The sequence below is a fragment of the Maylandia zebra genome, linkage group LG11, assembly GCF_041146795.1.
Source record: "Maylandia zebra isolate NMK-2024a linkage group LG11, Mzebra_GT3a, whole genome shotgun sequence".
Lineage (NCBI taxonomy): Eukaryota > Metazoa > Chordata > Actinopteri > Cichliformes > Cichlidae > Maylandia > Maylandia zebra.
The window spans coordinates 37448198-37470871 of NC_135177.1; the positions used below are offsets into that span (position 1 = coordinate 37448198).

General features: G+C 47.0%; 2 protein-coding genes and 1 long non-coding RNA gene across 4 annotated transcripts; 2 read left to right on the forward strand and 1 right to left on the reverse strand.

Moving 5' to 3' along the window:
* The first annotated feature begins 1451 nt into the window (after positions 1-1451).
* On the forward strand, positions 1452-11001 carry LOC101485983 (transmembrane protein 116). The gene is made up of 11 exons (XM_004571111.4): positions 1452-2555; positions 4249-4295; positions 4879-4942; positions 5722-5853; positions 8050-8154; positions 9075-9124; positions 9217-9300; positions 9394-9529; positions 9610-9754; positions 9849-9928; positions 10309-11001. The coding sequence occupies exons 1-11, from the start codon at positions 2466-2468 to the stop codon at positions 10477-10479; spliced, it is 1104 nt and encodes a 367-aa protein (XP_004571168.1). The 5' UTR covers positions 1452-2465; the 3' UTR covers positions 10480-11001.
* Positions 11002-13278: 2277 nt separating this feature from the next.
* LOC143421181 (uncharacterized) lies at positions 13279-19240 on the reverse strand. Of its 2 annotated transcripts, none has more exons than XR_013100925.1 (3): positions 19171-19240; positions 14652-14882; positions 13279-14552 (listed from the first exon to the last, which is right to left on the reverse strand). It is a non-coding gene; the product is annotated as an uncharacterized LOC143421181 (long non-coding RNA). The 2 variants fall into 2 exon arrangements; XR_013100924.1 differs by lacking the exon at positions 19171-19240 and adding an exon at positions 15492-15751.
* Positions 19241-19890: 650 nt separating this feature from the next.
* LOC143420908 (C-C chemokine receptor type 6-like) lies at positions 19891-21693 on the forward strand. Its single transcript, XM_076889559.1, has one exon. It carries the CDS (start codon positions 19891-19893, stop codon positions 20710-20712), a length of 822 nt encoding a protein of 273 aa, XP_076745674.1. The 3' UTR covers positions 20713-21693.
* The last annotated feature ends 981 nt before the right edge of the window (positions 21694-22674 follow it).

Consider the following 22674-nt stretch of genomic DNA (forward strand, 5'->3'; position numbering starts at 1 on the left):
AATTCCATCAGTTGTATTTAACAGAAATGGATATATATCCTTTGTTTTTGTATCCTTATTTAACAGATTTTTGACGTCTTGGACTTTGAGTTCTTAATTCAAATTCATCGTCTTGATTTTATTTTTGTACATATTAAAAATGATAAGCAACATCTTTGCAGGAGGTCTCCTCTCTCCAGGAGCTCACTGCTGGTGGGGGAGAGGTGTAGGAGAGGTGGAGAATGAGCTCAACCTGGGTGTTTATTGTCTTGTGTAGTCTGAGAGATGATTGGATGATGGGTCGGGTGCAGTTTTCTCTGCAATGGGGTCGGGTGGGGCTGCCCGGGGTTATGTGGGGCTGGGCGGTGCCGCTGCCGGGTGCCCCAGATGGGCTCCGGATGGGCCTGGGCCCCCTGGCCTTGGTGGACTCCAGGGAGCGGGGGTGCCTACTGGGGTCAGCGGGGCAGCTGGCCCAGGGGAGGGGCCACTTCCCCTTCCTTTCTTCCCTCCCCATCCTCAGGTGCCTCCCTCTTCCCGCTCCACCACACCCACACACATGCAGGGCTTGGGGTGCAGGTGTGTCACTAGGGTGGGGCACTCCCCCTCTGTCCCCTTCTGGACGCCTGTGCCTCAATTTTATTCCGCAACCTAGACATCCACATTACTCACGCTCTCACATAACACCTACATATAGGGTCTTGGGGCTGGGCACGCTACACGGCATCCAGAGGATGGTCTGTGTATTCAAACCCACCTCTGGCGCCGGTGCCCACCTCTCAATTTGAAACACGTATAGACACTGAGGGTTTGGGGAGGAGCCATGCTGCTCTCTGGCAGGAAGCACCGTGACCAACGTTCCCTGTAATGTTTCATGTGTCTGAACACACAAACTCCCTGAGCGGACACTCGGACCACTGTGGTCACGCCAGCATCGAATCATCCAAGTTACATGTTTATTAAAATAATCTAATTACAGCATTAAAGGCTGGGGGGAGGTTTGTCTTTGTTCACAGGCTTTGTAGCGTTTTCCTTATCAAACGCAGTTTTTACTGTTCCTTCCCGCAGTAAATTTAAACAACGACAGTATTCAGGAAGAAAACCAAACATTGCAGATATTTTATCATAACTCTGGTTTTACGCGGCCGATCAACACAATTTAAAAACTGGTATAAAGTCCACACTTTGTCCGTCAGTTGTTCCGTCTGTCCTGCTCACATCTCCAATGGTTGTGCACGTTGTCATTAACGTGGCTTCACTCCACATCAGCCGCTTTGCTAAAACACCGGTGTCGCACATAAGGACGCTGTCAGAGCCTGTCAGCGACGTTGATTGGCTGCGTATATACGAATGTGAATCGCATCATTGGCTGGACTTTGGGATGAGATGGCATCGTTCTGATCCCATACGGGAGCAGCCAGTCACTGACTAACACTGCAGAACAGGATTGTTAAAGTTTAAGTTTCAATTCAGGTTGGATTTTTTGTGCGCAGAGACGTGCCAGCAGTGCGCAATTGCGCACGCGCGCAGCTTAGAGGGAGCATTGACCATGCGCTCCTGTGTTTTAAATGCACTTTAGAACAGCACGCAGCAACACTACATATCAGTGTCTTCACTCACCCCTGTTCTCTGTTAACCGTCGGGGCTGGGAGGAGGTGCTGGCCGTCAGATTGGGGTCTGGGATGCGGGGCCTACCTGCTAATGGAGATAAGGGGGCGGTCTGCTTGTCTCCACTTCAGGGAAAAGGGTTACATCTCCTGGGTCTAGGTACGGTTTGCCCCTTTGTGGCGAGAGTACCTGGACCTGGGATGTAGAGAAAGTTTGGGGAGTGTCTGTCTCCATGTCAGGTGAGCGCCGAGGATCTGTTTATGTGTATATGGGGGTGGGAATGCATGTTTGTGTCTGCGTGCGCCTGTTCGTCTATATGTCAGGTTGGGTCTTAGACTCCACCTCTCTGGGAACATCTCAGGCTCTCCGAGGTATGGAGGCTTATCTCCCCTCACCACTCTCCCTGAATAAAATAAATACATAATTATAATAAAGGTCAATCAAATGGACCAACATGGCACGGCCATGATGATCCGCTTGGCATCTTTCTTCAGGGAATAGTTCTGATGGCTAACGATCCAAACGGGACAGGGAAAAAGATCAGCAGTTCCCTCAGGAGTCCTGAGCTAATACATAAAGTATAAGTAACTGAAAATACTGAGCATATCACACAAGTACTGGAGTAGAAGTACTCACAGCTGCTGCGTCTTCATTTAATTATTTATTCAATTTAATAAAAGCGAAGCTGCGGCGTCGTCAGGCAGGTGGGTATTCCCCTCACGGGCAGGGGGCGTGGTCAGAGCCCCGGGGGCGGGGTCAGCGGATACCGTGCCATCCCGCAGGATAAAAGCTGGTCCCGACAGCCTACGGGAGGCTCAGCTGACCGCTCCAGGACCAGGCACGATCACGTGACCTTCTCACCTTCAGCTTGATTATCTGAAATGCTCAGAGAGTTTCTGATGTCTTCAGACGAGATGATTATGACCAACCACACAGCAGCAAACACCACCGGAGCCGAGGACTGGACGCAGGTGAGCTCATCGCGATCAGCACCTCCTGTGCTCTCAGAATCACTGCGCACATTCAAGCACTTTAACGAGCTCAGCAGCTTTACATGCGGCTGGATAAACGGTGTGACGTGGAAATAAACTCGAACTATGTGTTATTGTGGGATCTACAACAATACAATAACAATAAACAACAACAGTCGTGATTTGGTGCTGCATGAATAAAGATAAGCTGTTTTCCATACTTAGATTATATTGATGTAGACACGTGATGCCGCAGCTCGTTCTGTGCCTTAAAGGGACAGTACACCGCGCTGCTACTCTGTGTGAACAGACCATCCAAGTGTGATTTACTCTGAGCCACGTCCAGGATGTGTTCGGCTTGTTTTCTGTGGTGAGTCTCGGTTTGTTCCGTCTGCACTCGGAGACTCCGTCAGTTCAACATCTGCCAAAAGTCCAGTAAAACAATCAGCTCGTACTTTTGTGCTGCTGCACTAAATCGAGCATCTCTCACTGAAGGAAGTGAAATAAATTCACAAATTTCACTTCCAATAAAAGCTTTGAAGTGCTCGCGCTCACCGCTGAACAATAATAACCTGATGGTTTAATGCAGAAGCAGAGAAAGCAGTCATCATAAACACACACTGGGTTCCTCTCACTCTTCATTTGGTGCACAACTCATTAGAGACAGACTCAGTGATGAGAAACAGGGTCGCTGTATGAAGAGTTCCATTAAGTAATGATGAGTCATATTTATATGTATTTATTCTCTTGTACATAATCATGGATTTGTTTATTTTAAAATGTCTATTGATCTTGATCATAATTAAATATATATTATATGTATTATATTTATATAAAGTAAATATAAACATTTACTTAAAACATTTTATTCATATTTATACTTTGATGTATTCTCACAGACTGTATTTAAAAGATGGGTGATTCTTAAAACAGGAAGTTAGCATTTTCTCGTGCACAGGGTCTATTCCCCGAGTTATGTGACGCGTCCATCGGAGTGTGAGAGCCTCAGATAAAATGACTTTCGTGAATGTTGAAAGCTGTCACCTGCTAACTGCTGCTCACTAACGTCCAGATAAATCTGCGAATTACACTTAGCAGTGAGGTTACCACGGTAACGTCACTGCTGCAGCCTCTGCTGGACGTCAGAGGAACTGCAGTTTGTGATGTTTGGACCGTGTTTAGTTTTATTCTGTGTAGGAGGAGGCCGCGGTCAGCGGGCACTTTGAGGGTTGTGCGCACTCGCCGTTATCTTGTTGGTCTTTTTGTGTGTTGAAAACTGAATTTCAACCCTCATCGGTGTAAGACGGTTAAACTGACATCTTAAAAAGAAGTAATAATGAGACTACAACGGTTTCCTTTTTCTCCTCTCGGAGTGAATTTCTGAACTTCCTCTGGGGTTTTTTGTGTTTCCCCCACAGTTTGTTTGTCTCTATTTTTAACACTTTCACTCCCACATCTGCAGCTGATGTTAACTGACCTCACCGAGAGACGAACACTCACTGCAGCATCGATTAAAGCACAATCGCTTTAAGAGTCACGCAGCTCTAAGAGCTCGAATAAGTAACAAAAGAGCGTTTGATGTTTGTGCTTCATCGTGAAGAAATGTGAAGTTTGCAGTGTGTGCGCGTGTGCAGACACCTCAGTGTGTGTCTGTGTGTGTCAGCCTGCTGACCGCCTGCCTGTTTCCCTGCAGGTGTACGTCGTGGTCAGTTGGATCCAGCTCGTCATGGCTGTGCTCAGGTCAGTGTCTTCATCCTCCACAGGCACAGCTGGAAAGTAAAGAAAAGCCATTCATGAGTAATTTAGAGCTTATTTGACTTCAGTCAAGTTCAGCAGCAGTAACTGTCGTCATTACTGTTTTTATCAGGAGTAAAACTGGAAACATGACTGGGAAAGTCAAGATACTCTAACTACATTTTAGTGACACATACATTTGACCTTTTGATATGTAACGTAGGCAAACTGAGTAGGTGACCCACAGAGCTACTGTCTAAAACCTGAACACCTACACGCTGTTTTTTACTGTAAAACTCTGAAATCCTGCATTTTTAATAATCCGAGTCGTCGTCTCGGCCGGACTGTTGGACGTTCCTGTACAGAGGCTTGTTTGTAATGGGCTGCGTCAGAGCACATTAGGCTTTTATTGCTGGTTCATTTACCCAGTGTGGGACCAGTGGGAAAGACCTGAGGGGTCAGAGGTCACAGCGCTCAGACAATAGAGGCAGGCGCAGTTCCAATCAGCTGTTTTTCTTTCACGCCATCTTTATTAAACACCGAGCTCTTCCAGTGAGGTTCCACTCATCATGTGTGTTTGTGTTTGCAGCATTCTGGGTTCAGGCTCCATCATCTGCTGCCTGATGTTACGGGGACTCAGCCGGAAGCCCGAGGTCAGCCGCTTCTCTGTTCTCTGACGCTTTGCACAAACTGTGTGAGATAAACTGTGGTCTGAACTTTAAAGTTAAAATAATTAAGAGGAAGTGCTTATAAAAGCTGGACGTGGCCGCTGTGAAATCACCCTTTGTGTTATCGAGTTCTCTTTTCCAAACCTCAGCCCGAGCCGCTGATTTGAAACTAGGCGTGATGAGAGGGGGCTGAACGCTGACACTGTGCCTATTGTTCAACGCTGCAACGAGGTCAGATTTCCCCGGCGCAGAGGCATCACTTTAGGACACTCAGATGTAAAGATGTACTGTCATTCACATGTTTACATTCAGTTCTGCTTTCTAACCTTCATGTGGATAAGAATGAAAACATTACGTAACCGCTGGGTGCACTCATCGTTTTATACAGAAGAGTCTCTAAGTAGGACAAAGACACCCGATCAGCCACAAAGAAGCCCCGCCCTTCTCGAGTCCTAATGAGGTTCATAAAACCGCCGTCGTGTTTATTGAGTGAGACGCGAAACCCACCAGAAAGGTCTTCAGGTGAACAGGAGACTCGTTTTCTCCTAAGCTTCTGTCCAATCAGACTTGCCTCTACAACCAGGAGTCGCCCCCTGCTGGTCATCTACATTAGCCTCGCTCCGTCCTCCGTCCAGCTTTTAAAATCCTTTCTCAGCACGCTGTAATCCCTGTGTGTGTGTGTGTGTGTGTGTGTGTGTGTGTGTGTGTGTGTGTGTGTGTGTGTGTGTGTGTATGTGTGTGTGTGTGTGTGTGTGCGCGCGCAGCTGCAGCCTCTGATGCTGCTCAGCGTCGCAGACCTGCTGCTCGCCGTGTGCTGGCTGATCGGCTCCATCCTGTTCTTTAAAGACTGCACAAGCCGGAGCACGCACTGTTACTACCTGCACATCGTGGAACAGGTGAAACAACACTACACTGGACTGCTGTGGTTATACTGTAAGACAAGGTGACCCACGGAGTACAATCAAACTGAAAGTCCCGAGGGTCCCGAGGGTTTGTGTGTGTGCGGACCCCAGGCCAACTTTATTGATAAAGCTACTAAAATAAAATAAACAGAGACCGATCGCTGGCACGAACTCCGATCTGACGGAGCAGCAGCTCTGACAACACGACGCCACACACGATTTTCCAGATGGGTTAGGTGATTCCAGCGCGGTGGTCAGACCACACTGGTAACACTTCCACCTTCATCACGTGACCCCAACATGTTCAAAACCAAGCTCCGCCTTTGTTCTCTTTACTTTGTTTCAGGGGAAAGTTTTCAGAGTGAAGCGTGGAGCTGCCGAGGGATTTCCATATTCTCAAAGCAAAGTGTTTCCTGAGAAGTCAGCCAAAGTCGACCTCACACACAACTGAAATAGCATGTTCCAAGAACCAAAAAAACAAGAACTTTCACACAATAAAGTCAAATGTTTAACACGTGGAGCACATTTACAGCTAAAAGCAGTCATCAGATTATATCCATAGTTATCAGAAAAGAGTTTTTTAACCACACAAGAGTAAGTTTACCAAGAGGATTTGTGCTAAAGGGCAAATCACCGAAAAAAGGAAAAGGAAGTGGCAGGAAAAAGGTCGGGGCAGCAATCGTGATGAAAAATTGAAAGAGAAACAAAAATAAATTCAATCAGCTCCAAGGAAACAAAACTAAAGAGAAACTGGGAGAGCTGCAGAGCTGAGCTGCGTCTCGTCCGGATCGTAACCTGCTGAGCTTCTCTCCTCTAAATGTTTCATCATCAGTGACTCATCCAGCTCGTTCAGTCCCGTTTACATCAAATAAAACTGGGTGCGGTTTTACCTCTGTTTCTATGACAACCAATCCAGCACCTGAGGACGAGCGGGTAAATGACAGCTGTGTCCCAAAACGTCGGCTGCATCCTCCGGAGGCCGCGTTTGAAGGCCGATCACGTCACAGCCAGGCGACGAAGGCTGTCCCAATTCGTCGACTCCTTCAAATGCGTCCTTCATTTCCCCGAATTTGATGGATGGGTCGGGTGTGTCCTTCGTGGCACACCATATCCCAGAATTCATAGCGCGGCCCAGCCAAATTTCAGCTGCCAACAATGGCGGCTGCTGCTAAGTTTTAAAATTACTCTTATTAATCTTTCTGGGTCACAAAATAAACTTTTAGCATATTTTCAGGCGAGAAAGTTGCTGTGCAAACTTCAAATATCTGCTCGGTTTATCAAGACATCGCATATTTGCAAAAGTGCTTCGACGTTTTCGGAGACGTCTGTTACCCACCAGCTCGATAGCAAGCCGGGGGGTTCAATGGTCACTCCAGCCGGCGAGAGCAGCGGACTCCCGGCTTCATCGTTTTCAGACCCCCGCTCTGTCGCTACTCAGGTTAAACATGATATTTAAGTCACTCGGAGAACTTAAAAATGTAATTGTTTTCCTTTTTTCTGTGTTTTATTTGTTCCTGAGTAAATCGTTTGGCTGAGATCAAAGTTATTAGATTATTAGATTAAATAAAACTTTATTAATCCATCGGGTTGGTTCCTCCGGGGTTTTCACACAGCTGAATAAACGTCAAACAGAAAACTGATTAAACAGAAGTGTGAGACAGTCGAGAGTTTACTCCAGTGTCCTGTTATATTTTAGACAGCAAGGAGCAGACGGCCGAGTTTATTAAACTCCACCCATACAGCGCTGACGCTGATCTGAAGGCGAGACCGTCCCATTTCACCGTCTCGCACTTCCGGCCTTCTCAGTCTTCGAAGGACCCGGCCCATGTAGACCGCGAAGGCCGGGTCCTCCGAAGGATGCGGCCGACGTTTTGGGACACAGCTGACGTCTCTGTTGCCAAATATCTATCGAGTGAGCTATTCTGGCCCAGATGACCAGGTCCAGATCCTGAACTGGGTCATTCTGGGATGAAATGGAGCAGCAGAACCAGGACAGAACACAGCCTGGAAGCAGAAAAACATTCCTGACCCACATCTCCCACTCAGAGCAACAACCCCGGGTCAGCTGCCCCTTTTGGCTCTCGCGCTCTATTAAAGTCTGAAAAGGGGGCGGGGTGTCAGGTGACCTGTTTAGAAAACCAGCGCGGCGAACGTGAGCGAGGATTTGGCTCATCACAAACTCTGTTTCAGGTTTTCTACATGGCCTCCTTCTTCTACACCCTCTACTACATTTGGAACCTCTACAAAGGAATCAAGGAGAAGTACTGCAGCTGCATGGATGGATACTCTGTACAGGTACAGACACATCTGTCCAGCTGCCAGGGCAGCAAAACACACACAACAGGTAGTAAACAAAGCTTTCAGGGTTTTGTTTGCAGCTCATAAAGCTTTAGAATAACACAAAGGGCAAACCTGACAGGGTCAAACTCTGCGCGGCCCACAGCTCCCAGACGCTCGGTAAAAGTAGAATGGTGGGGAAACCTAAGAGGATAAAAAGATGCTCCAGTGTCCTGACGGGGCACAGACCTCCCCATGTTTGGTCCTGATGCTTCAAAATAGTTTTGATCTGGTACCTGATCACTTCGGTGCAGCATGAACAGCTTTGTTTGTCTCAGTAAACATGAGGCTTTAAAATGATTTTAAAGGGCCTTGAAAAGCTTATGCACACATCCAGACTGGACGACTGTAACTGCTCTACTCGGGCCTCCAACACTCTTCTCTTTACCAGCTTCAGTTAATTCAAAATGCAGCTGCGCGTCTCTTAACAGCTACGAGAATCTACGAACGCATCACTCCAATTTTAGCCAAACTACATTGGCTCCCTGTTAAATATCGCATAGATTTTAAAATTCTTTTGTTCGCTTTTAAAATTCTGAATAATTTAGCATCCAGCTCTCTCGCTGAACACTTAGATCGGCCAATCACAGGCTCCCAGCACAACCTAGGTCTCGGTGACCGGGCCGTTGCAACCGTGGCACCCAGACTCTGGAATAACCTCCCTGTTCATGTTCGTACCGCCGAGTCGATCCAGTCTTTTAAATCACGTCCTGAAACGTATCTTTGTACTGTGGCTGTTGGTTCTAACGAGTTGGCTGTTCTAGCTTGTTGTTGTCGCCTGTCTCATGCTTTTACTGTGAAGCACTGTGGTCAACACTGTTGTTTTAACATGTGCTCTATAAATACATTCTGATGTGATATTTTGCATCCTTGTGCAGGTTTCCAACCGAGTGAGCACGGCGGGTAAAATCGTTGCTCTGGTTTCATGGTGAGTGAGCACCAAAGCCTCACTCTGTGGATGCATGCAAACACACACACGGTGGTACTGATAACAGTGTGTCCTGCTCTGTGTGTCTGCAGTCTGCTTCCTGTGCTGCTGATGATGCCGGTAATCATAGAGGGGAACATCAGCCACTGTCAGGCCAACCTTACCGAACCCTACAGGTGAGGCCAGAACACAAAGTGTTCACGCCGCGAGCAAATCCACCGATTGCTTCCACGCAGAAGCTCAGTGGGCTTTTTTCCACATCCGACCAGGTGTCTGATGATGCACACCGGAGCGCTGTTCCTGATGTCGGACGAGCAGCCGATGAGCCGAAGCTGCCTGTACCTGCACACCTACCACATCACCGTCTTCCTCATCACCGTGCTCGTCACCCTCCTCAGCATCACGGTGAGTTCACGCTCGTCGCACAGACGCGTCTTATTCTACGAACATCACGTGGAGGTGACCTCCCCTCTCCCCCCCCGCAGGTCCTCGTGGTCAAAGCGCGCTGTATTTACAGGCGCATCGTGACCTCTAACGGTTACCTGGGCAGCGAGCAGCGGGCCTCGTTCAGCGTGATGGACCGGAGGATGGTCCTGTACCCGCTGGTCTTCGTCTTCTGCTGGGGTCCAGGTTTGTTCGGCGCGGACTCTGATTGGTTCTTGTTGGCGACAGACGCAGTCAGCGAGGTTTCAGCGTGTCTTTGTTTGTCGTGTTGTTTCCTCAGCGGTGATCCTGGCGTTTCTGCGAGTGGCGGATCCCGCGGCGTGCCAGGGCAAAGCCGGGGTGGTGCTGTACATCCTGCAGGTGAGTCGGTACCAGAGAAACACGACGGCGTTTACGCTCTGAGCTCGTTCAGCCTGTTTTTGGTGGCGTGTCGTCTTTTCCTGTTGAACAGTTTGTTTGATTTGGATCTTTTGACAGCAGTCGAACATTTTGTGGTTGAATTTGTGTGTCGGGCTCATTTTGTGGTCTTTGAATGTTCTCTTTGTGTAACTATGTCTCATTAAGCTTCCTTTTTGTGCCGTCTCGACTGCTTCACTGGTCTTTTGTTGCTTTCTGTGCGATTCATCACGTAGGATATCTCAGGCTCATCGTTGTGGTTATTTTTGTCGTAGTCACACGCCTCTCTGAGGTTGTTTCACGTGTCTTTCGTGCAGTGACCCGAGCGTGTCTTGTGTCCTCAGGCGTTAACCTCGGCCTCTCAGGGCTTCTTTAACTGTCTGGTCTACGGATGGATTCGCGTGTACCTGCGGCGAGCCCGCAGGACGTTTTCGTCTCGAGACGCGGACACTCAGACGCCTCTGCTGCGAGCGCAGAAGAGGAGAGGCTACCAGACCCTGCAGACGCTCGCCTGAGACACACTGAGACCGAGGGCGTGTCTCTGCCAGCTGCCTCGAGAGGAGAGTCTGAACTTTCGCTTTCCTCGAGGGGGGAAACACTTTGTTTCTGCATCAAACTTCCACCTATGATCCTGAACCACTGAGGCGAGAAAAAAGGGAAGAAGCAGGAGGGGGGGGGGGCTTTACACCGAGAGGAAGAGCGACGCCGAAAACAGGATTTGAAAGAGACGCGACATCGTCACCTGTGAGCTCCGTCGCACGGACGGGCCTCACAGGGGTTTGTTCAGGCAGGTCACATGACCCCTGCTGGTCACCGGCGCACAGTGAAAATGAAGACGCGTTTCTTTGGACGTTTGTATGTTTTATGAAATGTGCAAATGACAGAAAATTATTCCTTGTGTTTAAAAAAACAGATTTAATCTCTGAGACTTTTTGTAAATATGCTCCTTTAATCACATCTGAATTTGTTTTCCTTTTATTTCTGTTGACTGCATTAAAATAGAGATTTCTACAGAACGCAGTCGTCGTTTCCTTCCTGTCATTTGCGGCTCCATTTCCACTCTTAGACTCCAGATGCTTTTCCTTACTCTTCTTAGATCAGCTCATCTGTCTGACACCAGCTCTCTTTAGACCCTCCCTTCCCCTGTGGTGGGTCTGCGCCTCCACAGGCCCCACTGGTTTAGAAACTTATTCTCAACAACAACACAATCAGCGATCGATCGATTTTACTTGCTAGCAAGGGAAGGCTGGTTGGAACAGGCTCTTGGAGCTCAACGCTCCTCACCCGACTCAACCCAACTTCTTCAGAGAGGAGCCTTCCTCACAGCTGTTTACTGAAAACAGTTACACAACAGTAAACACAAGCACCTCCCCTCACAAACCCCCCTATGGTTCTAAAAGATAAGGCTGTGTGTGTGTGTGTGTGTGTGTGTGTGTGTGTGTGTGTGTGTGTGTGTGTGTGTGTGTGTGTGTCATGGTTGTGCGTTTGTGTGACCTGCTGATCACAGAAGGACCATAAAAGCAGGAAGCTTACCACACAGGAAACAGATCTGCCTAAGAAAGCCTCCCCAGCACCAGAGTAGCTGGGGGAGGTGGTCAGGATCAAAGGAATGTCTTTGATCATATAGTTTAAACTAAGACTTACAAATTTAAGAAACACAATGACAACAATTAACAACTTGACTCCAACACCCTGCCTGCTTTCTTTTGATTGGGAAGCTTGTGGAAGCCTGCTGAGGGGCTACGTGTGCTCTGTGGGTGCTCAGTGCCTGTAGAACAGGGGTGTCGAGGGCCGGTGTCCTGCAGGTTTTAATATCACCCTGGGCCAACACACCTGATTCACATGATTAGTTCATTAGCAGGCCTCTGGAGCACTTCAGGACATGTTGAGGAGCTCGTTTAGCCGTTAAATCAGCTGTGATGGATCAAGGACTCGTCTAACAGCTGCAGGACTCCGGCCCTGAGGCTGAGTTGGACGCCTGTGCTGTAGAAGATGACTGTGTCAGGAAATCTGTGACAGTAGGAAAAACACTTGAAGCGTTTGGCTTACAGAGATAGTTTGCTGCCTCAGTGTTTTTATCATAGAATGAAACATTTTTAATATTTATTTGAAAGAAATAAGGAATATGTCTCCTCTAACGCCTGTAAGGAAAAGAAAATTCAAAGGTTTTCTGAATTTGAAAAGTGGACATCTGTTCCACGTGGAGGTTCAACGAGCAGCATCAGCTGGGCTCACAGGACCAGAGCGTTTTACATTCATGACAGTCTTCTGATCTTTCCTGGAGGCAAAGATGAACGAACATATAATTATGTGTATGTAGGACAGCGTGCTGTGTTTAGAGACGCTCCATTGGAGTCATAGACGAGCAGCTCTGTCGAGTCTGATGTGCAGGACTCCTGCGTCTGCACACGGTAAGGATGTAAGGATGCATCCTCGGCGTGTGTGTGTTTGCACGAGCGGAGATTCCTCAGATGTGTGACGTCAGAGGCTTTCTGCGCCTGCTGACCAACCGAGGCCGTCGCACCACACGACCATCGCTTCTTTCACACCGGAGCCTGACCTCACTCATTATGGGATGTCCCGTTCAGAGGGATCCCTGCCAATTCCCATCGTCTGCTGCGGGCGTTTCACGGCAATCTGCACAATAATCAGTTTGCTCTTCAGGCCGACGTCAGCGTCTCTGAAGTGTTGGCGTCCGTGACGTGACTGCAGAAGAATGTGAGCCCCGTGGGAGAGTTTGCAGAGCTTCACTTCACGAAGAACTAAAGAGGCTTCAAAAGGTCTCCGGGTGAATGTTTACCGCCACGTTCACACCGACACACAGGAAGTGTTTGATTTGAAATGTTGGTTTGCTCTCGTGACATTAATGAGCTCGTTTGGATTTACGTCATGAATGATTCAAAGCCTGTGAACACGAATACAGTGCAGAGACAACAGAGTCAGAATACTAAAAGACTGAACGGAAACACGTGCACACACAGACGGAAACTGGTTTAGCATTAATGTTTTATTTATGACACTGATGTGTTGTTACGCAGTGATTGGGACGTATGTTGCTCTAAGGCAGCAGTAGGCAACTGCAGGCCTCGAGTGCCGCGTCCTGCAGGTGTTAGATGTGTCCTTGATCCATCACAGCTGATTTAAAGGGCGAAATGACTCCTCAGCATTTCCTGAAGTTCTCCAGAGGCCTGCTAATGAGCTAATCATGTGATTCAGGTGTGTTGACCCAGGGTGCGATCTAAAACCTGCAGGACACCGGCCCTTGGGGCCTGGAGTTGCCCACCGCTGCTCTGAGGAGTTTATCATAATGGGCATGTCTGAACTTAGAAACAAACACCAGGGGGCGCTGCAGGCTGTGTGTAGTCTTCGTTAAAACTGCACAGATTTAATGTATCAGGATCTTTACCAGGTAGTAAACTGAGAACAGCACATGACATCTTACACCGTGTGGTCGTTCAGATGCAGATTCAGTGAAGTTTGAGTTCATGAAGCGGACTGTGTGAACGCTGGAACAACAACATCCACCTGTGACGCTGTCTGGGACCTTTCACCTGTATCATGAAGAAATCAGGTTTACTGCAGCATCATTGTAATAGAAGCTACGTGGCAGTTGAAGAGGGCGTTGTAGGTTTCTCCTCCACGTTTCACAAAATCAGCAACTTTCTTCCTCCCGTTAAACTGTCTGCTCAGGTGAAACACGGGCTGCAGGGAACGCACACTTTAGTGCTTCATTCTGCCTCCATACTGCTCATCATTCACTGAAACACACATTTTACTCCACAGAGGAAATATCTTTATGTTCAGCAACTCATCACTCTTTCAAAAATGTCTGGCTCAAAGCTTCAGTTCAAACTCTGACTTACCTTCCAGGCTGAGCTCATGTGCCGAGCGCTGGTCACCACCGTGTCAGAGGAGATGCCGTAGTCCTGACCTTTGTGGATCAGCCACTGAGCTCCATCAGCGAGCGTCACTCTGAGGGAAGAGAAAACGTAACGAGTCTGACGCTGCGCTCATCAAACATCTGAGAGTCTGAGATTCGAGCTGTCAAAGCGCATCTGTGAACTCAAGGAAGCAAAGGAACGAATCTGAGGATGTAGGAAGTGCAGCGGAGCCTGGACAGAGTAAGAAATGCGACAGTTGGACGCAATCTGAGCCTTTTCAAAGAATAGCAAAGAGTTGTGATGTCAAAGCTTCGGCCAGGCCGTGGTTTGTCTTTGTTTTGTAGCAAAGGTTAAAAACGTTTCTAGCCTGGAAACATAAAAACCAGTCTGGGCTCAGGTATGATGACCCATCACTGCAGCCATCAGCAGGAGCTGCTGCAAAGTGGAACTGAAGAAAACTGAAGGAATCTCAGGCAGCGTCTTCTTCTGCGGCGACGGTGGATTCCAGATGGACATCAGCAGTAGTGAAAGCAGCAGGTTTTTAAATAAATACGGTGAGCGTGTAGCCTGCCCTGACGCCGGTGTGGCTGAGCGGTCCAAACGTGGACTGGATCCAAGCGGTCGGACCATCCATTCAGCTTTGTACACTGGAGAGTTGTAGAGATCTGTGAGCTGCTGACCCGACAGGTCGTAGTTGCTGTATCCTCCTGTCAGAAGGAAACGCTGTTAGTTTGATGTAATCTGTGTTCTGTACAACCAGCCACGCAGCTGCTTTTAAACCTCACCACAACATTAAAACTTTTTACCAGACGAGGAGTCCACGGTCAGGGCCGTCAGAGTCAGCGCACAGAGGAGCACTTTGAAGGAACCCATCGTGGACATTTGTCCCGTCACAGCTCAGAGAGACGTTTGATAGTCCTGACAGACTCCCTGCTTGGACTCAGTTATCTCTGCTGTTTGTCTCTTGGCAGATGAGCCGGAGTTTCCACGCTGCTGCTCGTAAACAGGTTTCATCACATCAGCAGAAAGAGCTCAACCTGCACGTATGAAAGGATTTACTGACGTGGATTTCTAGACTGTAACTAAAATATGCTGAAATTTTATGACACATTTAGGACAAAATTTGTACCTTTTTATATTTAAATCTAAATGTTACGGGGAACTAAATATTTAGCTAATATGCAAATTTACTGGTCAAAGAAAATATCAAAATAAAAGCTTTACAAAAACCTCCTGTAGTGGACTGACGGGCACGTCTCAGCAACACGAGCTGCTTCACTGCTCGCCGCTTTGTGCAGTAGTGCCCCCTCAGCAGCCTCCACTTCTGGAGCTCCATAAATATTTGTATAGAGACTTATTTTCTAATGGACATTAGCACAGTGACATGAAACCAGTCAGATGTAGCTGAAGTGCAGCCTTTCAGCTTTAATTCAGTGGGTTGGACAAACGGATTAAAAATGGGAGAAACTGGAGTACTGTTAGCACAATCCCTTTGTTTTAGAGGCTCTAAAGAATTTGGACAAATGAAGTAACTGAAAATAAAATGATTGTTTCTATTACTTTATTCCAAACCCTTTGCTGGCACTGACAGCCTGAATGCTGGTTTCCTGCTGTTTAATGCTCTGCCACAGCTTTACTGCACCAACCTGCAGCTGATGTTTGTTTGTGGCCTTTCTGTCCAAAGTTCAGAGTGAAATGCTGAGCGGGGTTAGGATCAGGTGACGGACTTGGACATTGAAGAAAATTCAACTCCTGAGGTGCTTCGGTGGATGTTGTGAGTCATTGTCCATCTGTATGTCTTTCTTGAAACTGTCGAATTCGTCCTTCATTTCTTGTGTGATGTCTTTCTTAAACGTGGCAAACTCAGTTTTAAACTCTGCTTTAAGTGAGTGAATTTCCTTAATGATGTCCTGGAAGTCTGCGTGAGGGTGGCTAGCTGCATCTCCTTCCATCTGCTCGCCTTGCACGCTGTTCTCGGACATGTCTGCGCTGCCTCCTCTTGCCAGCTCCGCTTGTTTCACAAAGTCCTTAATGTTTCCTTGTCTTTTTGACCTTCTTCCACCTTCCATGGCATTTATTACACGGTTTAGCGGTGGAAATATTCGAATTCTGGTTTTCTTTCGAGTTTTGACCGGGAGCTGCAAGCTTATGCTGCCATCTTCCTTACGTCCCCCTGGTGGTCTCCCAAATTTTTTAAAATTTTCATTGTAAGTGGGCTAAAGCAGTTAATTAAAAGTAGTCTAACATAAATGCTGTAATTTGATTAGTTTAATAAAACATGTAACTTGGATGATTCGATGCTGGCGTGACCACAGTGCACGTCTGCTGTCGCTCACAGTGGTCCAAGGACCGCTCGGGGAGTTTGTGTGTTCAGACACGTGAAACATTACAGGGAACGTTGGTCACTGCAGCTCAGATAAAATAATTATTGTGGGTGATTTTAACATCCATGTAGATGCTAAGAATGACAGCCTCAACACGGCATTTAATCTGTTATTAGACTGTAAAAGAACCCACCCACCACTTTAATCACACTCTAGATCTTGTTTTAACACGTGGCATAGAAACTGAACATTTAACAGTGTTTCCTGAAAACCCTCTGCTGTCTGATCGTTTTCATGGATGTTAAAATCACCCACAATAATTATTCTACCTGAGCTGAGCACTAAATCAGAGAAAAAGTCTGAGAAATCCGACAGGAACTCTTTTGAAGACCCAGCTGAATAAGAATCAGAAGGAGGAGTTGAGAGGCCATGCCTTATTTCCTGCTCAACTGGTTACCTGTCACAGGTATGAGTGTCGCAGTCCTGGGTCGGTGACCGAATGTTTTCTGGTATGTATTATTAGTAGTAGTCAATTTCATTATGATGTGTCATTGTTAGTCTGTATTCAGTCAGTCTGCATCTCTGTGTACTTCCTGTTTTACTTTGTTAGTCTCCCGTCTGTTTTGCTCTTCCCTGTTTTGTCTGTGCCAGCCGTGTTCCCAGGTGTTTCCTCTTTGCCCTGTTCTCCACTTGTATTTAGTGTCTGCTTCTTCCTATGCTCTTCGTCACATTGTGCCCTCTTTGTGCTGCGTCTCCTCCCTTCGTGGCCCAAGTATTCTTAGTTTCTAGGTGCCTGTTCCCCAGTTCTGCATTTGAAGTTTTGGTTTGTTTTTGTCACGTCTATTGTAATGAGGAGTTTCCCTCGAAATAAAGCTGCGTCCTAAGTTAACTCTCTGTTCTGCATTGTGGGTCCTTTGTCTTTCCTGCACACAGCACGCTGCCTCTGAGCTGCTTCACTTTCACTTTGCTTGAACTGCCTCCCTCTCCTGCGTTGCTGGTAGGTCCTTCATTCCCTCACACTGCAGGTCATTACATCACACAGGTGTAAACAGGTTTTCTATTTGCAGGTTGTATCCGTACAGGTCGCCTCCTTCCTGAACCTGACAGTCAGGTCACCCTTTCACTTTGGCGTGTTCGTGCTTCTCAGGAATGTTAGGCCTGGATTGGTGCTCAGACTCTCCTCCTGCTGCTGATCAGCCTTTTTGTTGTTACTGTGACCTGTTACTTTAGACGTGTTTTGGCTTTAGTAATGCTGCTAAGTGTTTGCAGAGATGCAGATGAAGAACGTGGATTTTATTGAATTATTATGAAGCACGGGTGGATCAAGAGACATTTTCTTAGGCTGGCATGGAAATGAAATGGGGTGGGGGGGGTCAAATCAAAGCCTTTTTAAACACATATGTTACATATGGTTACAATGGTTCACATGCACTGAATCTGCACGTTTGTGTAACTGAATTATTTTCTTTAGCCCACATAATGAAACACCTCAGTTACACGTGTGAGTTTGAATGTTAAGTACTGTGTAGCCTGTATAATAAATAAATATGTAGCCCGGTAAAGCTACACAACATGGGGCGGTTCATTTACAAACACAAGTCTAACTGAAGCTTCACACTTTGTTAGAAAAATCTGATTGTTGCTTAAATTTACACAAAATGTCAGAAATCTGCACCGTCATGAACAAAAAGCTCATTTTTCATGATTTGTTGGGTTCACCCTCTGGGGAGCACGACATAACCGCACACTTTTCACTACTTTGTGTTTCACCCTTACATCTTTTGTTACCTCGCCTTGTTTGGTATCATTCAGCTGTAGTAACACAACTGATCTGAAATCACACAAAAACATCAAATCCTAGTCGTAGTTATATTCGCTTTACTGTAAAAACCACAAATATGTTTAGTGAATAATTTTACTAAAGTTGAAATGCAAATATAAACTGTCACATTTTAAAAACTATTTATCTAAAAGTCAGTGCGTCCGGCGCGTCTTAGTACAAACATTTAAAACTACTGAAACTACAATGAGAGAACAAGCAGGTGTCACAATAAGATGCCGCACGAATCATTTGTGTCAGTGAAGAAAATGAGTTTGTGGCCACGAGACAGAGAACAGCACAGGGACAAAGCTGCAGGCCTGACAGCAGGACGTGCATCACTGCTCCTGTTTCCACCTGGAGACAGTGTTTGCCCTGCAGCCTTTGTCACATTCACAAAAAACCCAGAACTCTCCTCTTCGTGACGTCGTCTATCATACCACAGCAGAGAGTGAGAGGGGGAGTCAGATCGTGCGGGCACAGCAGCGGGTTGGACGAAGAGTTCCTCACCTCGCACGAAGAAACACTGTGTGAACTAACAGACGGACAAAATAACCAAACAACTTATTTTTGGGGGGCAGGGATAGCTCAGTAGGTAAAGTGGTCGCCCCATGATCGGAAGGTCGGCGGTTCGAATCCACTTAACGGCTACCCTGAGGTACCCCTGAGCAAGGTACCGTCCCTACACACTGCTCCCCGGGCGCCTGCTTAGTGGGCTGCCCACTGCTTCACTGAGTGAATGGGTCAAATGCAGAGAAAAACAAGTAATTTCCCCATGGGGATCAATAAAGTATCCATTATTATTATTATTATTCATTAGTGCCCTCACTGACACACAACACACACACAACACGCTGACTACACACTCCATGCTAAACATCTCAAAACTCTCTCACTCGCTGCCATCACTCCCAAAACTTCGTCCTAAACAACTAAATCTCACGTGTTGCCTTTTTTCTTTCTTTACTCTTTGTGTGACAATAGTATTCAGGAAAAAGCAAAGCTTTTGTATATATTTCATCCTAACTCTGGGTTTAGTCACCTGTCATTAAAATGTAAAAATAGGAAGTCCGAACGTTCAACACAAGAAGGAATAGAGACTCAGCGCGGCTGCAGCTTGTTGCTATGTCAGCTGAAATCAGTCATGTGATTCGCAGCGCACTGAGAGTTAATAACACTCACCTTCAGTCCATTTCCACAGTGTCATAACCAACCAGCTGTGTGAAATCCACGGTGTTGTTCAAAAAGTGCTCTGGAACAATAATAGGCATCGGTTGCTACTGACAACAAGAAATATAGCGGCTCCACGCTGTGGGCTGAACCATTTGTTAATGGTAGAGGCGGGGGAGTGGGGGTAACACTGTGCAATATATTCAGCTTTAGAGTTTATATTCAGTCTTAACTGTAGCTCGGCTCAAAGTGTTAATGCGAGTTGGCAGTTCGTCTTGTAATCGGAAGGTTGCCGGTTCGAGCCCCGGCTCGGACGGTCTCTGTCGTTGTGTCCTTGGGCAAGACACTTCACCCGTTGCCTACTGGTGGTGGTCAGAGGGCCCGGTGGCGCCAGTGTCCGGCAGCCTCGCCTCTGTCAGTGCGCCCCAGGGTGGCTGTGGCTACAATGTAGCTGCCATCACCAGTGTGTGAATGGGTGGATGACTGGATGTGTAAAGTGCTTTGGGGTCCTTGGGGACGAGTAAAGCGCTATATAAATACAGGCCATTTACCATTTAATGCTGTCTTATATACATATACATCACTGTCATATGCTAAACTAGGGTGGCAAGAGATCATTTCACTGTGAGTCCATCAGACACCTTTGCTGTAGTTTGATGTTTACTCTCTGCTTCCTTTATAGTGATCTACTCTGCAGAGGATTTGATGTCCAACCAACCATACACCACGGAGATGTCCTACTATGAATATGAATATAATGTCAGTGACTACCTAGATTATGATGGTTTTTGTGTTTTTCACAACAACCCGAATGTGGTGAAGGTGATCGGCCTGTACATCCACTCCATCTTCTGCATCCTGGGCCTCGTGGGGAACAGCATGGTCATTGTCACCTACGCCTTCTACAAGAGGATCAAGTGCATGACTGACATCTACCTGATCAACGTGGCCATCGCCGACCTGCTGTTTGTGCTGGCGCTACCATTCATTGTCTACAACGAGCTGTGGTCGTGGCCGACTCCTGCGTACGTCTGTGAGCTCAAGTTTGAAGGCCCAGCCATGGCGGTGAGGGTGGCCGTCCCCATCACTCAGATCAGCGTGGGTTTCTTCCTGCCACTCTTCATCACGATCTTCTGCTTCAGTGGCATCATCATCACCCTGCTTAAGACCAAGAATCTCCAGCACCACAGAGAGGTGTGGGAGATGCTGGTGGTTGTGGCCGTGTTCATCATCTGCCACCTGCCCTACAACATAGTGCTGCTGTACAACACGGTCACCGTGTTTCAGGAGTACTCGTGTGATGAGGCGGACATGCTGGAGATGGCCCTGACAGCGTCGCAGACCATTGCTTACTTGCACTGCTGCCTGAACCCGATGCTGTACGCCTTGGTGGGGCTGAACTTCAGGAACCAGTTCAGGAGGATCTTCAGGGACCTTTGGTGTCTCGGAAAGGCCCCACGCCGCTTCTCCAGAGTCACCTCCGACTTCTACATGTCCTCCACTCTGCGCTCGATGGACGGGTCCAGCAACAGTGGCGCTTCTTTCACTATGTGAAGACATCCGTGGGTTGATCTCTGAAGATCCAGGTCTCTAACACCGAACGCGATTCACACGATTCACGCGATTCACTAACAGAAGAAATAAAAGACAGTCAAAACATAAAACAGTTTAAAGTAAAATATAAAAACCTAATTTTAAATAAGTATAAGAATGAAGAAAACGGGGTTAACCCAGGATGGTAATGTTGCTGGTAATGGTGTTGCGGTTCTTTTTTGGTTGTTTTTTTGTTTTGTTTTGGTTTGTTGTTTTTCCATAACTTGTGTATCTGCAAATATACACATTCTGTATTTTTCATATGAAAGAAACTATACTGTGGTGGGGCTTGCTAATTTCTTGTTTTTGATTTATGTATGTTATGTTTTGTTTTACTTCATATGTTTATATGTTTCATATGTTGTTTGTTTAATTTAAGACAAAAAAAAAAATTAAATGAATGAGAGGTAAAACTTGAGGGGGTAGGGACAAATAAGTAAATACTTCAGCCTACTCCTTTTCAAACAAATAATGGAATGATATTTTGTAATGATTGTGAAGGCACATGTTTGAAATGTTTGAAATAAAAATGAACTGAACTGAACGTCTGTCGCACCGACGAGATTCCTCAAGATAAAGAGATCTAACGCCGAGCTGCACCTCTTATTCTGATTCATTATTTTGATCGTGAAATATCCAAACTCCTGCATTTTCTTTCTTTTGTCATTATTTTGTGAGTGATGACTGTCAGTGTTTTGTCACCTGAAACGGCGGCTGAACGTGCAGAACCGCGAAAACACGTCTGATTTGAACTCGTCTGATCTCTCCTTCATGGAGGCCTCCTCGTGTACCTTCGACCTTTTTCAGCACTGCTGCTGTATTAAGGACGCCCTGGCGCCGTGCGCAGCTCTGCTGACGGTGTGACTCTGGGCGGTGAATCACTGTGTTTCATGCATGTTTTAGCTGACCTGGAGGTCAGAGTGCGTCTCTTCACCAATGTTCACATTCTTATAATAAAAATGCACTAAAATGTTGGTCAAACAAGAAAAATATTCAATACTCAATTACCCAGTTTATTTTTCCAAGGACAGTTTTTGCTGCTCTTAACTGATTCAAGCAGTCGTTTTGTTTTTGCACAGCCCAGCAGAAGTCTGTGCAAAAATATATGCAGAAAAGAGTCTCACATGTGTGTGACAGTAACGCACTCGAAATACTTTGGTATTGTTGCCTGTGTGTGTGTGTGTGTGTGGGGCAAGGTGTTTCTGCGCAGTGTACCAGGGGCACGGAGAAAAGTTGTCGTACCATAGGCACGAGCAGTGTGTGTGTGTGTGTGTGTGTGTGTGTGTGTGTGTGTGTATTAAACAAATAAATAAATTCCCCACTCGCCCCTGCGGGCGGTTTATCCTTCAAGCTCGGGTCCTCTACCAGAGGCCTGGGAGCTTGAGGGTCCTGCAGTATCTCAGCTGTTCCCAGGACTGCGCTCTTCTGGACAGAGATCTCCGATGTTGTTCCGGGGATCTGCTGGAGCCACTCACCTAGCCTGGGAGTCACCGCACCTAGTGCTCCGATCACCACGGAGACCACCGTTACCTTCACCCTCCACGTCTTCTCCAGCTCTTGGTATTTCTCGAGCTTTCCTTTCAGTCCAGCTTTGTCCAGCCACTGGTAGGATTTCTGGATATCAGCCTCCTCTATCTGCCGGTGGTACATACCGTGCAGGGGCCTGTCCTTCCATGATGGTTCCTCGTCTCCCTCCTCTTTCTTGGGTTTCTGCTGCCTGAGGTGTTCACTGAGCACTCGGTCGGTTGGGGCCATCTTTGTGATGTATTCGTGGATGTTTGTTGTCTCATCCTGGACTGTGGTGCTGACACTCACCAGTCCCCGGCCCCCTTCCTTCCACTTAGCGTACAGCCTCATGTAAGCTTACATATATGTATATACAGGGAGTGCAGAATTATTAGGCAAGTTGTATTTTTGAGGAAT

Bases quoted from the DNA above. Each gene is read 5' to 3' on its own strand.
- LOC101485983 (XM_004571111.4), top strand. From the start codon at position 2,466: ATGCTCAGAGAGTTTCTGATGTCTTCAGACGAGATGATTATGACCAAC. The intron at 4,296-4,878 runs GTCAGTGTCTTC...TTGTGTTTGCAG, and splicing joins CTCGTCATGGCTGTGCTCAG to CATTCTGGGTTCAGGCTCCA. The intron at 9,530-9,609 runs GTGAGTTCACGC...CCCCCCCCGCAG, and splicing joins TCACCCTCCTCAGCATCACG to GTCCTCGTGGTCAAAGCGCG.
- LOC143420908 (XM_076889559.1), top strand. From the start codon at position 19,891: ATGTCCTACTATGAATATGAATATAATGTCAGTGACTACCTAGATTAT.